General features: G+C 38.6%; 1 protein-coding gene across 3 annotated transcripts; it reads left to right on the forward strand.

Moving 5' to 3' along the window:
• The first annotated feature begins 522 nt into the window (after positions 1 to 522).
• On the forward strand, positions 523 to 4,597 carry LOC109001690. 3 transcript variants are annotated; one of them, XM_018979074.2, is made up of 2 exons: positions 523 to 2,527; positions 4,089 to 4,597. In XM_018979074.2, exon 1 carries the CDS (start codon positions 895 to 897, stop codon positions 2,509 to 2,511), a length of 1,617 nt encoding a protein of 538 aa, XP_018834619.1. In that variant the 5' UTR covers positions 523 to 894; the 3' UTR covers positions 2,512 to 2,527; positions 4,089 to 4,597. The 3 variants fall into 3 exon arrangements, with proteins under 3 accessions (XP_018834619.1, XP_018834618.1, XP_018834620.1); XM_018979073.2 differs by having other exon boundaries at positions 4,117 to 4,596; XM_018979075.2 differs by lacking the exon at positions 4,089 to 4,597 and adding an exon at positions 3,301 to 3,616.
• Positions 4,598 to 16,088: the final 11,491 nt, after the last annotated feature.

Genomic DNA, 16,088 nt, shown 5'->3' on the forward strand with positions numbered 1-16,088 from the left:
GACAAGAAGGTTGCTTATGTGGGTGGCTCACACCCAAGCGTGCCACTATAATGGCCAATTTCTAAATGTTTTTTTTTTTTTAAATAATTAATTTTTTGAATTTTTAAAGTTTTTAATAAAAAGACGTGGAAAATGAAATCTACTAAACTTTTTACAAAGTGGTGAACACTCAACAACAATTTCTACAATTAATCCAAGAAAAAAAAAAAAAAAACTTGTATGAGAGCATGGAAATTGGGGACAAAAGTATGATTCTTTGAAAAGATAAGCGGACATGAAAAATAAACAAAAAAATAAAGTGGTAAGACGCAACTTTTATTAGAACTTCCTCCACAATTTTTATTTTTTTAATGTTCAAAACTTCCTCCACACTTCGAAAGGACCAACTTAATCCAATCCCATCTACAATCTCAATGACATATGGCTGACACGATAAGGGTAGCCGTCCATTCATATCCATAAATCCGACCGTCCATCTGTTTCTATCTGTGTCTATAAAAGCAGCCCTAGGGGACCTTCCGAGCACCCCTAAAACGGTACCTTTGAAAGAAAACTGAAAGAGATTCGATTCCTCACAGCTTTCCAGATTTCTGGAGAAGGAGAATTAACCCTCTCAATTTCTCTGAAAAGTCAAAATTTATCGGAAAATTAACAGAGAGGTTCTCGAAAATCTCTTAAGGTCGGAACCTGTGATTGAATAGATTTATTGGGTTTCGATCTTTTCTTGTTCGTTCGTTCGTTTGTTTGTTCATTTGTCTGTAACTGCTTAATTTCGGATTCAATTTAACGGGCAAACAAGATTCTCATTCTAACTCTAATATACGATTGTGATCGGATACGTTGAAGAGTCCTAAAATCGTTAGGGTTTGGTTCGATTCAGTTCGTGGGAAAACGATGAACGATCAGTCTCAGATGATGAATCAGCCGCCTCCGCAGATGTTGAACCAGATGATGAGCCAGCCTCCGCCTCCACAGATTCAGATGATGGCTCAGTCCCAGGCTCAGCAGTCTCAGATGATGATGATGAACCAGTCTAAGCAGCAACAGCAGCCTTTGCCGATGATTAACCGGGGATACAACAAAGTGTGGCCAGTACAGGCGTCTTTGGATTATACTAACACGAAGAAGTTTCAAAGCCCTTCTTCTTTGAAGCCGAATTACGTGGCGGGTTTAAAGCCTGGACGAAGCAATTGGAAAGGCAAGGCGTCTGATAAGCGCAAGGATCCTAGAAGACTGGAAAAACCGATGCCAGTTCCAATGCCGATGCCGATGCCGATGCCTAACACGGCGATGACCGGTCCGAGTAGTAGTGGGGGAGGGTATAAACCCCCGGCTCTTCACGAACTGCAGTCGCAGAATAGATTGAAAGCCCGGAAATTCTACCAGAAGAAGAAGTACAACAATAGGTTTGCGCCTTACGCGCCTAGGAACACGACGTCGTTTATAATCAGGGCAAAGAAGGCTGGTGGCATTGCGGAGCTGGTGTCCCCATGTCCTGTGACGCCTGCTGTGCTCCCGACACCGATATTCTCGCCCTCGAGGGAGGTGTTGGGGGATACGGCGAAAGAGGAGTGGGGTGTTGATGGCTATGGGTCGATGAAAGGGTTGATTCGACTGAGGTCGCCTGGGAATGAGCATGACGAAGAGGAGGAAGACGAGAATGGTGGGTCGAGTGAGAGTGATGTGGAGGAGCACGTGGAAGTGGAGAGGAGGTTGGACCATGATTTGAGTCGATTCGAAATGATATACCCGAACTACAGTGGGGTTGAGTACAATAATGTGTTGGAGAATAGGGTAGATGATCAGGATTCGCATATAGCGCAGTTGGAGGAGGAGAATTTGACGTTGAAGGAGAGGCTTTTCCTGCTGGAGAGAGAGCTGGGAGACTTGAGGAGGAGGTTGCAATTTCTCGAGAGACAAAATCAAGTGGTGGTGGATGTGAATGAGGAGGTGGTGGAGAATGGGTCTGAAAACGAAAGCGAGGGTGGGTCGGATGCACCGGCTTCAATGGGTTGCGAGAATAATGCGGACATGATGGAGTATGTATCTGGAAATGGAGCTAAGGGAAGAAATGCTGATGATGACATCGATGGGGCATCGGATAATGAGGCTGTAGGGGCTGTTTGTATGGAAGAGTTTGAAGAAAGGAACGAGCTTGTAGCGAAACAAGTAATTGCAGATGAAAAAAACCCCGAGTGTGAAGAAATTGTGAAGGAAAATGTGATAAAGGATGAGGAGACGAGGTCTGATTTTGTGACGGACGAAGTCATTGCAGTGAAGAATGAAGAACCAAGGAATGAGTTCGTACCAGATGAAGCAGAAATAGCAAAGGAAAAGGAGTTCAAAGTTGAAAAGGTTACTTATGATTTGGCCTCGGAAGATGTGATGGCTTCGGTGAACGATTGGACCAGGATGAAAATTGCAAGGAATGAGATTGCGGAGAAGAACGAGTTCACGAATGAGGAACAAGGGAATGTGTGCTCAGAGAAGAGCATTGGCGACGGTGACTAATTTGTCCCGCGTTAATGTAAGTAGCTTCTCTGAACAGATATTTCTCGAGAACATATAACTTGTCTTTGATTTGCGCAACATATGGATATGAGATAAAGTAGACGTAGGATAGTAGTTTCCTTGTTTGCAGTTTTGTGTATTGCTGGTCTGATGAGGAGAAGACAGAGAGAACTGCATTGTTCTCTCATATGCTGCCATCATTCCTCATAATAACATCTTTAGGGTTAAGTTCTACTTAGTTCTTTTCTTCTTTCGTATGGTGCAAAAACCTGTATGTTTATATATTAATACTTTTACTTTTAAAGAACCTGTGAATTTGTATGGTAAATCTGATGACTATTATGTGCTGGTACTTCTGTGTTTTTTTCCTCAATTTCATGTGAGCGTAACTTTTAATATATTTGCTACTTGTTCTACCATAAACACGCATTATATATTGTGTGGGGACTAGTGCTTGAATTGAACTGAGATATACTACTTCTGTTTGAGTCTCTGTGCGGGCTGCTGTTTCTGGTTTGTAACAACCCGTAGATGGAATAAGCCAAATCTAAGCCTATGCTTCAAAAGGATCAGTCAAGGTTACAATTGAGCTCCTTGAAAACATTATAAAGGCCAAGAACTTCTTCCCCAGTACTTATAAAAAAAAAGAACTTCTTCCCAAGTTCAGTGGAATCTCATTCACTGCCCTCTCATCCTAAATTTTTGGTCTTAGTTGGATTGTGTGAGATATCAATCTAATGGACTGCCCTCTCATTCATTGCCCTCTGATAAACCGGTGGATTTTGGCAGAGGATGTGGTTGGCTAGTATGCTGGAGTCTGCTAGTTGTTGGGCTTAAAATTCATCAAAGAGGTGCATTAGCTTCTGCAGTTCCTTCTTTTCGAGGGAGTGAAGGACTTGAATTGGATGGACTGGCTGTAGTTGTTTTGGAATTCTCCAAAGTTTTCTTTCTTAACATTTCCTTTTGAACATTGGTGTCTCATTGTAAGTTTAGCTCATTACTGGATTGTGTGAGATATCGAGCTGGTGGCCGTATTTTTTCTTGCTAATAATATGAGCTCGCTCTGATATACTAGCGGACAGTAGAGTTCAGAGGCCTTCTGCATAGTTTATTATTGATCAGAGGTTATGCACATCATGGTTTATTGAATAATTAAAGTGTGATACCGATAATTCACTCTTTGCTGTATGTGCGTATCGAACAATTTTTGTTGATCTCTTTAATTGTGTTAAATTGTACAGTAACAGTGATGCCTCTATGGTTGATGCAACAGACAGACATGGAAAGATAATTAAGTTAGTGTTATCTCTTGTACACTTCATGGGTATTTGGATGCACCACCCCATTTGTTTTTAAAAAAATAATTTTACTTATCCAAACAAAGGGGGGGAAAGAAGAAAAAATGCACCATGAGGCAAGCAGAGAAGGCCCATGAAAATACACATTATTAAGTGAAATCCATGCGTTGTCTAGTCCACAGCTTTCTTTTCAATTTCTGAATTGGGATGTATTTACCAAGAGCCCTTTATTAGAAATTTTTTACTGAATTGCTTATGGAATCTCGTATCTTTCTTGAGGCTGAGAATTTTGTCCTGGGTCGATCAGAGGTTCAGCTTGTACAAGTCTCTTTCCATCGTGATATTTTCCATCCGAGAGAAGATTGTTGAGTTCTTAATCAGATCCAGAAGTTTAAAATGTCAATTTGGGGAAGGAAGATCAACTAACCAACCAAAGTAGAGGGCCTTCTTGAGATGGGGACCAGGCATGGTCAGGAATGTCACAGGGTGCTATCGGCCAGTAACCACTCGTAGACTGTGTGGACTCCATGTTTCAAGTTCATTATCTCAAGTGATGTGACTTATTGAAAAAGCAAAAAACGAAGAATTTTCTCTCCAATTTCCGTAACTACCTCCGTCTTTCTGTCTCTCATCTCTGAGGAGTGAATTAGAATAAAGAAGATAGTCAATATTGCTTTTCTAGACCACTGGTTTATATATTATTTATTGCTAGGATCCTAGAGCAACATAATACATTTTCTTTGGATCTTTGTATGTTTGGGTCCATGTCTTTATATGCATGCATCATTTGGGTATTTGTTCCTGGTAGGTGGAGCTGTGCTAGTCAAGGTAGAAAACTCTTTATGCTAGTGTATAATTGCTGTTAAGCTTAATTTTTACCTATTAATGTGACTGAGCAAAAACAAATTTTACCTATAAATATGTACAAGTCCTGTGCAGTGATTCTTGCAAACTGCTGTCCAATCATTTATTCTTTATATAATCACTATCGTAACATTCTGCAATGCATTTGGTGTAGCACTAAATTTAGCAACACCCGCCCTTCAGTATCGCTCTTATTCCCACAAGGAACTGCTATCATCAATGTTTAGCTGACTATAAAGTGTTGACTAGAGTAATTAGAATTCATTGTTAAAATTGTGGCATGCAGGCAATGACTTGTTATATGAATTGGTCAATCTGAGTTTGAAGTATGAGCTTGTTGCAGGACAAGCACATTTTCACATTAGAGGTGGATCATTGCTTTGAAACCTCGATTCGGAAGTTTCTTGGATCTTTGTTGTTTCTGGCTTAGGCAGGTAGTGAGTGAATAAACTCTCATGGGGATGAGTTCTTAGACAAGGGTGTGGAGGTAGTGTTTCCTTTTCTCTCTCCATTATTTGCTTCGTAAATTAAATTTTGCCCTTTTTGTTTCTATTTTCTAGTCTGTCTGTGCTAATGAAACCCATCCCATGAATGAAAGGATGGTTCACTCTTGGGTGATAAAATAGATACCGGCCATGGGTATACCACAACTTCGAGATCAATCGATTTAAGGACACAGTTCTCCTCCAAACTTCCTCCAACCCATTTATAAGTGTCCGTCCATTAAGTATGTGATATCTAACTGACATTCTCCTCCCCCCCCCCCCAAAAAAAAAATAAAAAAGCATTTGCTTGTCACATGCTCAAGCGAATGCTCAAGGGACACACGTGTCAATTTTTAAATGGGTTGGAGGAAGTTGGTTGGAGGATAAGTCTATCCTCTATTTAATTATGTAGCTGATAGGCATGGCATAGATCTGTTCCCTGCTCTCGGTTTTTAGCTTGAACTGGGACAGAAATGGAAAAGATTATGTCCTCTCCCATTGTTTGGAAGGTGGAGGTTCATAACTCGTCTCCTGTTAGCTCTAGCTGTGTTAGCCATGCTATTGATTGAACATTATAAGCCTATCTTTCTCCCTATGGAGGTACTGCCATGGGGTAGATCACAACTTTGAGATCAACCCCAATTTATTATGGCGCAACAGGCATGATATAGATCTGTTCCCTGCTCTGGTGTTTGACCGAAACTGGGACCTGAATTGGAAAAGCTGAGTGTTCTGTACTGATTTACCATGGTAAACCTATCTTACTCATATGGAGGTGCTGCGAGCACATAGAGGTGTGGGTAGAGGAAGCCTCAAAAAGCTGGCATGATGGTTAGACGTATTACGCTAGTTGATTTCTCATCATTCCAACTCATCTGGTTAAATTATATTTGCGGTATTGTTTTTTCAACTTAGGCTTCATGTGGAGTGCCCCTGTTATATTTTCTTCCTGCCCTGCTGCTAGTGCCTTAAGTACGTCTATGGATGTGGATTGTTTGTTGCAGCTCTGAGGCTCTTTTCAAATTTTTTGCTCTTTTTCTTTATTGATTATAGCAGTACATAAACATTACTCATCAATACACCATCAAATTTAATTGCTAGCATTGGAACAGAATCAATTATGGCGTAGCATCATGCAACAGGAGGTAAAATCTGACGAAATAAGGTAGTATTGACTTGGAAAAACTCATGCTGCAAATTAAGCAGCACAGGTCGTTCGTGTATAGCACTTCGCTTTTCAGTTTAATCATACTATAATTGTTTCTGATATGAAAAGTGCTAAAAAAATGTCCTTTTTTTTTTTTTTTTTAAAGAAAACTAATTTTTACCATGTAATGTGGAGTTCTAGGAGCATAAACACTCAAGTTCATCAGTCTCAAACACAGTTTTGCCTCGATCTTTCTAGTGTGGAGTAAGACATAAGGGCTATCTTCTCTTACTAGTGGTGTTATCGTTGCAGGGTTCATCGATAGCATGGGATTGGGTTCGTTTGGTTACATAGATGAAATAAGATTAGATGAGAAATTTGTGAATAGTAGTGAGACAGGTTGTGAATAATAGTGAAATAGTTTAAGTTAAAATAGTTTATGAGATTTTGGGAAATTAAAAGAAAAGTTGAATAAAAATATTATAAAATTTAAATTTTGTTATAATATAATTTTTATTTTGGGATTTAAAAAGGTTGAATTGTTTTTTGTGTTTTGTTTGAAAGTTATGAAAAGTTGTAATGATTAGGTAATAATTAGGTGGAAAAATTAAAATTTTGAAATTGAAAAAACATTTATGTTTGAATGTTAAGTTGAGATGAGATGAGACAACCCATCTATGAAACCAAACGGAAGGCCCACATCCTGGCCCGCCCAAGGCACATTTTGGGCTGACTCGACCCATTCCTCTCCCAAACCAGGGCGAAGCTGACCCAACCCAACCTAGCACATTCGGGTTGGGTCAGAACAAGACGGTTTTCCCTTCAGCACATTCATTACAGGATAAATGAGAAATAATAAGAATTGTGGAAGATCTTACTACTTATTTAGCATCATAAGATGATTTTTTCTTAACAATTTGCAACAAATTACCAACCACGTTTGTTGTTGTTGTGAGAGTGGATGTCATTTTTTGGGGAAGGAAACATCTACATTTATTCATGAGAAATTTTGTAAAGCAATAGAAACATGCATATCAGAATTTTCAGAGATGACAAAGATAAAAGCCTCAAGTGCTCCATCCAGTAAACACTCTCAAGAAGTGCTGGTTGGTGATAGATTGTGCAGTTAGGTCGGATCCATCATCATCACGCTTCTTTTCAAAACAGTGTACAGGGGCTTGCTATCGGGCATCCTTGAGCACCGCTCCCATTTCAAACGTCATGACATGTGCATTCCTCCCTGCACAACATCTTGCAATTCATGTCAGACAAATTCCAATCCCGACCAATCTGTTATATAGAAAGGGCAGACCTTTTCAGCAGCATATTGTTAAAAAATAGGGGGAGATAGTTTGATTTGAAAGGGTGCCCATATTTAACAAAAAGTTACCGAACAATAGAGCAAATGAAAGATGAATTATATATAAATATGCACTAGTGTAGAACTCCCAATGAATAAGTCTTTTATTGACAATATCCTCGTAGTACTAAATGAAGTTGACCTTCTCCCAAACGTTGCAAAGGAAGCCTTTGATGCAGCCTTAGCCCAAGTACTTGGCACCATCCAACCAATTTCGCTGAAAAATGCCCACCTCAATCTCAACCAGGAGAAAGATGGATATGGTGATGGGTTTAGTTGGGGATGCCATTGTCGAGCACCTAAGCCAAGCCAGCAAGGTAGTCCTCCTCATTGCTCTCCTTTTCACTCGAACCGACAATCGATCCAATAGGAGAATCGAGATCCGATGAGGAAGTCCCAAAAGATGTAGGGAAACTCTAGAGGGAACAACGCCTTCTTTATCTTAGAGTCGGAGTCAAATTCATTTCTTTCATTCTTGTCCATGGAAAAACCGTCGTCGGTGAGGAACTCAAGTGGGAGCCAAAACTCAACGTCCTCCAAACTCAGAGCCATCCTAAAAACCCTTAGAGAGAGAGAGAGAGAGATGAATGGGTCTAGTCGTCTAGGGTTTGCAATGAAGATCACTTATGAGGACGGGCTACTCTTTCGCCTGCTAAACAACGGTTTAGGTTGAACCCGCATTTAACAGGTGAGTTGGAGCAGGGCTCAAGACTAAGAGCACTAACATTGGTCTCATCAAAAGAGAAGTTTCATCAAAATTTGATGATTTGGGAATTAAAATGCTGACATTGGATTCGGTATACCATAAAAGCTCAAGTTTTGAGCTACAATATCTTCACTTTCATCTCTATATTTGAAGACTCACTATTCATTCTCTATTCCTATTATTTTATTATAAAGTGTATTTCTTACATTTCCTATAATTCGTGCAATGACCCTCTGGTTAGTATCAATAATTTAAGTATCAAATTAAATTATTAATGTATATATGATTAGTGTAATTGTAAAATATGAAAAAAATTAAAATATTATTATTAAAAAATTAAACTATTATTAATTTGATGAATCTAATGACTAATTCAATGTGGGGTTATGGATAATGAGGTTTTGAATTTATGTAAAACATGTACTTTCATCAAATTTTGAAGATGAGTTTGATGAAACCAATACTATTGCTCTAAGGCAGCTAAGGGCCGGTTTGGATGGCCAGATGAGATACAAACTATCTCAACTGGCATGTACGACTGATTTAATTTGTCTTGTCTATCCAAATGGTAAATACACAGATTGTATCTCATCTATGAGTTTTCAACAAATGCAATTATTTAAACAGTAAAAATTGAGTGAACAGTGAAAAGCACTGTTTGTGACCCATTATCATCCTTTTTTTTGTCATCTCATTTCAAATTTATCTTCCTTTCTATTCACGCCCCTTCCCCTTTGTCGAAACCCACCGTTTCACTGGTGAAACTAATGCCATCCCCACAGCAATAAACCACCCTTATGCTTTCATCCTAGCTGTGTTTGTACTCACTTTGCACCATTTTCGGCCCCTAGGTGATACACCGAGGAGTTATGTTACATATAGTCACTTTTGTATACTCCTTGCGCATTCTACTGATATGATTGACCAAATGAGTTATTTTATATTAAAAAAAGTGACATAGCTAATCACATTAATGTAGTGCATAAAAAGTACATAAAAGTGACTATACATAAATTTTTTGATACATCGAGCTGACGTTGGAACACCGTAAAGGTAACTGTACCTGTATTTTTCCAATCAAACTGACCATTTTGTTTTCTTCCCCTCTGTAAATCTATTTTTCCCATCTGCACCATTTTTCGACTACAGTGGGTAGAGATTCCCCACGCCTTTGCACCTTATCTTTGGAAAATCTTACTTTTCAAGATTTCCAATATAAAAAACAGTCGCCCTCAATGCCTTTTTCCATTCACAATCCTCTATAAATATTTTGATTTTCCTAATGGATAGAATAATTAATAAGTCATAATTAGAATAATATATTTTCACAAATTGATATTTTTGGGAGTATTGAATAGTTCTACATTTTGGAGTTTTATTAGGAAATTCAAAACTAATAAATTAGGAAAACATTATCTACAACACTTTTAATACGTATAATTATCTATTACAATAATCAAAATTATTCTAATTTATAATTAGAATAAAAAATTTCAAATTTCCTATATATAGAAAATTAAATAGGTCATACTCAGAATAATATTTTTAACAAAGATTTATTCATAAATATTACTTTTTATTAATATATTCATAACTATTATCCAATAATTATTAAATGATTTCAATCATTGGTGGGACCCACCCTTTATCAAATCCCAAAAAATCAAAACTATTTCATCTCGTTATCCAAACACACTTTTTTACAAACTATCATATCTCATCTTAACTCAAAAATATCATCCATGCTATAATATCCATTTAAAACATCTCCTATCTCTCTCTCTCTCTCTCTCTCTCTCTCTCTCTCTCTCTCTCTCTCTCTCTCTCTCTCTCTCTCTCTCAATAAGAACTACCATATTTTAATCGTCTCCATTCTCTCTAGAAAACTCGCTTGTCTAAATCCAGCTGGGGGGAAGGGGAGCTTCGGCTCCTTCTTCCTTTTCCTCTCCTTGTCGGCCCTTCGTCTCTAGTGGTTTCATTTGATTTTTTTGTTTTTTTAGGTTTTCGGCCTAATAAAGAGGATAGTCGTTTCGAGCTTCTTCGGTGACCATCGTCCGACACGTGCACCACCGAGAGAAGCCTCAACTGCCGATCTTGCGGTCGACCGGATTGGGCGCCAATCGTAGCGTCGCGTTGTGCTGACCCGCGGTTTAAAGGAAATGTGTGGGGTCCTCAAACCACCGCGATTCATCTTTCGTCGACGCTATGCATGCCAACTCAGGGCAGGCGACTCCGGCATAGTCTTGACCGGCTGAACGACTCCTTTCTGGTGTGGCGCGTGTCATGCACGCGCCACCATCAGTTTCCATTTTGTTTTTCGATTCTGTTTGGTGTTGTTTGGTGGTGTTTGTTTGTTTCCGATACTGTATTTTCGACTTTATGTCGGTGTATTTTTTTGTTGATGTTTGTTTGTTGGGTTTTTTATTCGTAGGAAAATAAAGTGAAATAGGCTATTGGACTTTTGTTCATAGCGGTGTTTGGTTCCTCCCTCCTCCGTGTTAGGAGGATGGGTGTGTTGTTCACTTCTCCTCCTTTGAAGGATGGAGTTTTGATGTGGAGTGTTTTTTCCTCTGTTTTAATACAGAGAATGATATTCTCTCTTTGAGAGTTTTCATGAAGTTTAGACAATACCCGTCGCAAAGATTATGTGTACGGGGATGCTTACAACAAATGTTAGTTTGACTTGTAATTTGAGTCACAGATGTAACTTTCTTTATGAAATGAAATGAAGTCTATTTCTTATAAAATAAATAAATAAATAACTCAAAAATATTACTACTATTCGAGACATTTCATCTCATCTCATCTAAACTACGTAACCAAATGAGACAACTCTTTTTTCTAAGAAGTAATAAAAATTCACGAGGAAAAAAGCATCTGACTACACATAGGTTGTATGAAAGAGACACCTATCTAGACGGAGGACTTGGAGAGTTGGATGAATTAGATTTATCAAGTGTGAAATGTTAAGTAAGAATATGAAAGTGTAACGTCTCGTTTAGGTAGATAATTGAGCTTGGCAATCTCTCTTTGCTTCACTTTTCAGTATTATAGCCTTTGTTAAAAATAAATATTAAAAAAAAAAAACTATCAATATCTGGTTTTGGCACAGATAGCAATATATGCCATTCTTATGCTTGGGACAAACAACAGGGAAGCAAGAGTTTTAAACTACCCATGTAGCTCATGCCCATGGTATCACTATCTCCAATATAATTCTTAGAGGATGAGCCTTTTGGACTATGAACTTGCGGCGGATTGCGCCTTCAAAGATTCCCTATTTCATGACGCGAGAGGAGCACCAATTCATCTAATAATTTTGAGAAAGTACTTGGATCGAATTGAGTGTACGTATGAGTTTGCTCGATTACAAGTGCCTATACTTTTTGTCCTCAGCAAGCAGAGGAAGGGCAGGCAGTCAAACAATCATGCACCTTGTTGCACTAAACATATATAGGGCATGTAAAGACCAATAAAAAGGGTATATGAACTTAATAATAATCTTTAGTCAAACCACAACCAGTTGAGATCATGAGGTTAGAGAGTTTGCATACAAGAATGGTGTGGAAAATTCTCTATATATCGTTCTTGTTTGTTGTCTTGGTTTCTAGAAGAGATTCAGACTAGGACTGTTCATCCAGACAAGATTTTTTCCCAATTCGGTCCGGAACCCATAAAACTGGATTCTAGTTCCTGGTTTCGGCCTGGAACCCGGGTTGCAAAACCCTGGTACACCCTGTCTGGGTACTGGGTTTTAAACTCGGAACTCAGGCTTACAACCCGATACCATTTTTTTTTTTTTTTTTCATTTTGAATGTTTTGATTTTTGATTTTTTGTTCCTTTCTTTGTGGGGCATTGTCGGCTTGTCCATCTCTCCTTGAATCTTCTCTACTTTCCTCTCTCTCTCTCTCTTTCTCTCCTCTCAAAAGATGTAGGCAGGGTTGCAACATGTGAGAGAATCATATTTATTACCCATGGTCCTGTCAGGGACCTGGATTTCCATGCCTGCCTTCCAGTTTTTTACCTCCAGCTAAGCTTCCTCTTTAGAAAAGAGAAAAAAAAAAACCAAAGACAGTTCGAGAGCACAAAAAAACCTTGTCAAACCTGCAAACCAAAAGAGAAAAGAATCATTTCTCCAAACCTTGAGAATTGTCTGTCTCTCTGTCCCCACTCCTCAGATTTATTTATTATTCTTTCTTTCTTTACAATGAGAGACATAGTTTCTTGTTTCAGCGAAAATGCAATAACTGTGTCTCTTTCTTCATGTTCTACCTACTCAAACACTGCCAGCACCAATCCAAGCCTAAACCCATTGGTGCAAAACTCTCTCACCTGTGTTTACAAAATCTCCCTCTCCATCACCTGGATTCATCTGCATTCCGGCTTGGGTCTAACCAGAGCTAACTCGGTCAGGGTTTCGGCCTGGGTTTGAAACTCGAGTTTGAACAGTCCTAATTCAGAGTTTATGACATCTATTTTTTCATTGATTCCAGAGGTAATGAATCAAAGGCTCTACTTGGATTGTGAAGAAGGAAGGAAATATTACAAGTCTTTGGTATGCAGATTAATGTGTGGGCAGATGATATACATTGATCCAGCTTCTAATTAAACTAAATTTGATGATTCAATATCATATCTTTAGAGAAGTGAATAGTATTAATTGCAAATTCTATGCTACAGAGGGTGCAGCTGAGCTAGTGTTACATGCATTTCCCAAGACTCTCCCGAGCTTCCTTTAACAATATATATCCTCATGTTGTTTTTTTTACATTTGAATAATTCTACTTATCATCCACATACACCACACCTCTTTTAATTTTTTTTCATTTTTCCCATAACAAGTATATATGTGGTGTATTGATGATAAGTAGAACAACTCAATTAGTTTAAGAACAACTCAATTAGTTTAACAAGAATAAAATAAAATAAATTTTTTTTTAAAAAAAAAATATGTAAAGTGTGTGGTATAGGATGATGAGTAGCATCCCTCTACCTCTTGCAGCTGAAAGAAAAGGAATAGTAGGGTTGTGCAGAAAAGGTCCAAATCCGATCTGTCCGTGAGACCCGATTCCACCCGACCCGAAAAAACGGGTTAAAGTAACTTGCGAGTCGAACCTGCTGAAACTGACTACACTATTCTAACTTCTCACTCCTCTGTAAGTCTGCATGTGCCATTAAAAAATAGAGCAAAAGAAAAGAACTCCCTGTCAACAACGTAAGCCCCTAGAAAATCATAAAAAATAAAAAATAAAAAAACTAAAAACACCCTCTGATTAATGCAAGACCCACTACACAATTACAAAGTAGAATTCAAGTGATCTTTTGCCTCTGGATTGCATGCGGCTAAATAAATGCCGTCACAAGTGGTCGAAACTTAATTCTCAAAGATCTCGTTGTCAGTAGTGGTATTTATCGGCGAGGGAAACTTGTCGATCTTGTTCTTGTTGTCTTCGTCGTCTCTGTCTCCATCATTATCTTTCACTTCATTGAACACATGCTTAGTAGCAGTAGATTGGAAACCTAAAGGTTGAGGAGGCTTGGGCTTCGGGGTTTCAGAGAATACCTCCTTGATGGTTTCTTCCTCAGCTAAAGGAGGGGGTGCTCTACTCATTTGCATCAGATCTTGGTCTTGGTGGTTGAGTTCCCACCAAATAATGTTGCTGCTTTAGTAAATCAGATGACTTTGCAGTGCTTACACAGCAACCCATTGATGATTTTTTGACAAAAAAAATTTCGGGACAGCGCCACCACCTAAGCCATTACAGGTTTGAGCTCAAGAATGGGACAGAAAAATTTAACCCAGAAGTTGCAGATAGAGAGGACGACGTTGTCTACCAGATTCGTCGTCATCGAGGGCAATGTCATTTTGTTCTGATTTGGGTTTGTTTTGTTCTGCAGCTGATTTGCAGTTTTACCTCTTCCAATCTCGGGTCGGGTCGGTCCATATCGGTGGTTGGGTTGCAGCCTTAAGGAATAGCACTGCCCAACATACATACATAATGCATACATGATGTCTACAAGAAGAAGACGTCTCTCATTCTCACGCACAAAGCTAAAAACTGTCTTCAAAAGCATGAGTACTATAAAAGTCCAATACATTCATTTTCTCCCATAATGCTTTTAGGTTTGAAACCTCTAGACATGAGTCATTGCATGGTTCGTATATATACATGCTCCTCCTTTATAAATAAAAAATAAAAATGGAATGAAGAAAACTGGATATTAATTCATACAGTAGACTAGACATGATCATGAATATTTGCATTATGCTTTGTTTTACACGAGCCATTATATATATATATATATATATATTATTTTAGTTAATGTCAAAGACGATCGAATTGATGGCCGTATAGCCATTATTATTTTAGTTCTTCTACGGGCAGGTAACTTGGCGTAGATATTGCGCACAAATGAGGTATCATTGCCACGTCAACTATAATTAAAGAAATAAAAAAAGAAAAGAAAAAAATTGATAGGCATTCGTCGACATCATCATTCCTTGCCATTCACGTTCGTCTCCCTCATTTCTGAAACAATAAGCTTTCTTTTTGCAACCCATTTCCAAAACATTGAACACTTCATCTCCTCCACCAAAATTTGAAATCAATCATGAAACAACTAGAGGGAAACTCGGAGCTTGACACTGTGAAGGAGGAGAAAGCCCAGGCTTTAAACAATGAGAAGCTTACAGCTTCTAATGCTCAGACCCTGTTAGAGGAGAAAAATAAACTTTTAATGAATTGAGAAATTCCAAGGATGAAGAAGGGAAGAGCAAGAAGGCAATGGAAAGCTTAGCTTCAGCTTTGCACGAAGTCTCTATCATTCAGTCAAGGTGAGCATGAAAATTATGAGACCCAATAGAAAATATGAAGTTGGCCTTGAAACCAACGAGTGAGAAGTATGAAAGCATGCTTGATGATGCAAAACATGAGATTCATGTCCTTATAGATACAATTCAACAATCCAAGAACGAATTGGAAAACACCAACATAAGTATGAAAGCAATCAGAAGAAGAGATCAAAACGGAATCAGATCTAGAGAGAGAGAGAGAGAGAGAGAGAGAGTACCTTGGGTTTCTAGGTTCAAAAATCCATCTCGGGTCTTGGCTACGCTTCGGAGATGGAGGACAGTGAGAATGGAGGAGGGAGATGATGTGGAAGTTAGGATTCAGAAACCCATATCGGGTCTAGGGAAGCTTAAGAGATGGAAGAGAGGGAGATGAAGGAGAATGGAGGAGGGAGATGAAGGAAGGAATCCGAATGTCTCGTTCATGTGAAACGCACTGTATCAATTTCCACGTAGATTGCTCGTGTGCAATCCCTGCACTAAGTCTCCTGCATCTATCATTTTTCTTATTATTTTGAGTGAAAAAACAAAAAAAGTAGTTTGCTATAGCTGTCTAGGCGGCTTGACCTTTATTACAAATAATGGAGATTGCTTAGTTCTGTATAGGCTTCACTCGATCCCCAAGCGCTTCATGATCCGTTGTCTTTTCTCTATTCCTTTCTTTGTTTTGTTTTTTTTTTTTCATGTCACTTTCATTCTCTACTTTTCATTAGTTCCCCCGGAGTTTTACACCCACGTGGTAAGCATTTCACACCTTCATGATCAGTGAGTACATCATGATGAGGTCACAACAAACAAATGAATGCGAAGTAACCTAGTTTAACGACTAGCTTTCATAATTATATAATTAAGCTGCTAGCTAGCTC

The sequence above is a fragment of the Juglans regia genome, chromosome 14, assembly GCF_001411555.2.
Source record: "Juglans regia cultivar Chandler chromosome 14, Walnut 2.0, whole genome shotgun sequence".
NCBI lineage: Eukaryota > Viridiplantae > Streptophyta > Magnoliopsida > Fagales > Juglandaceae > Juglans > Juglans regia.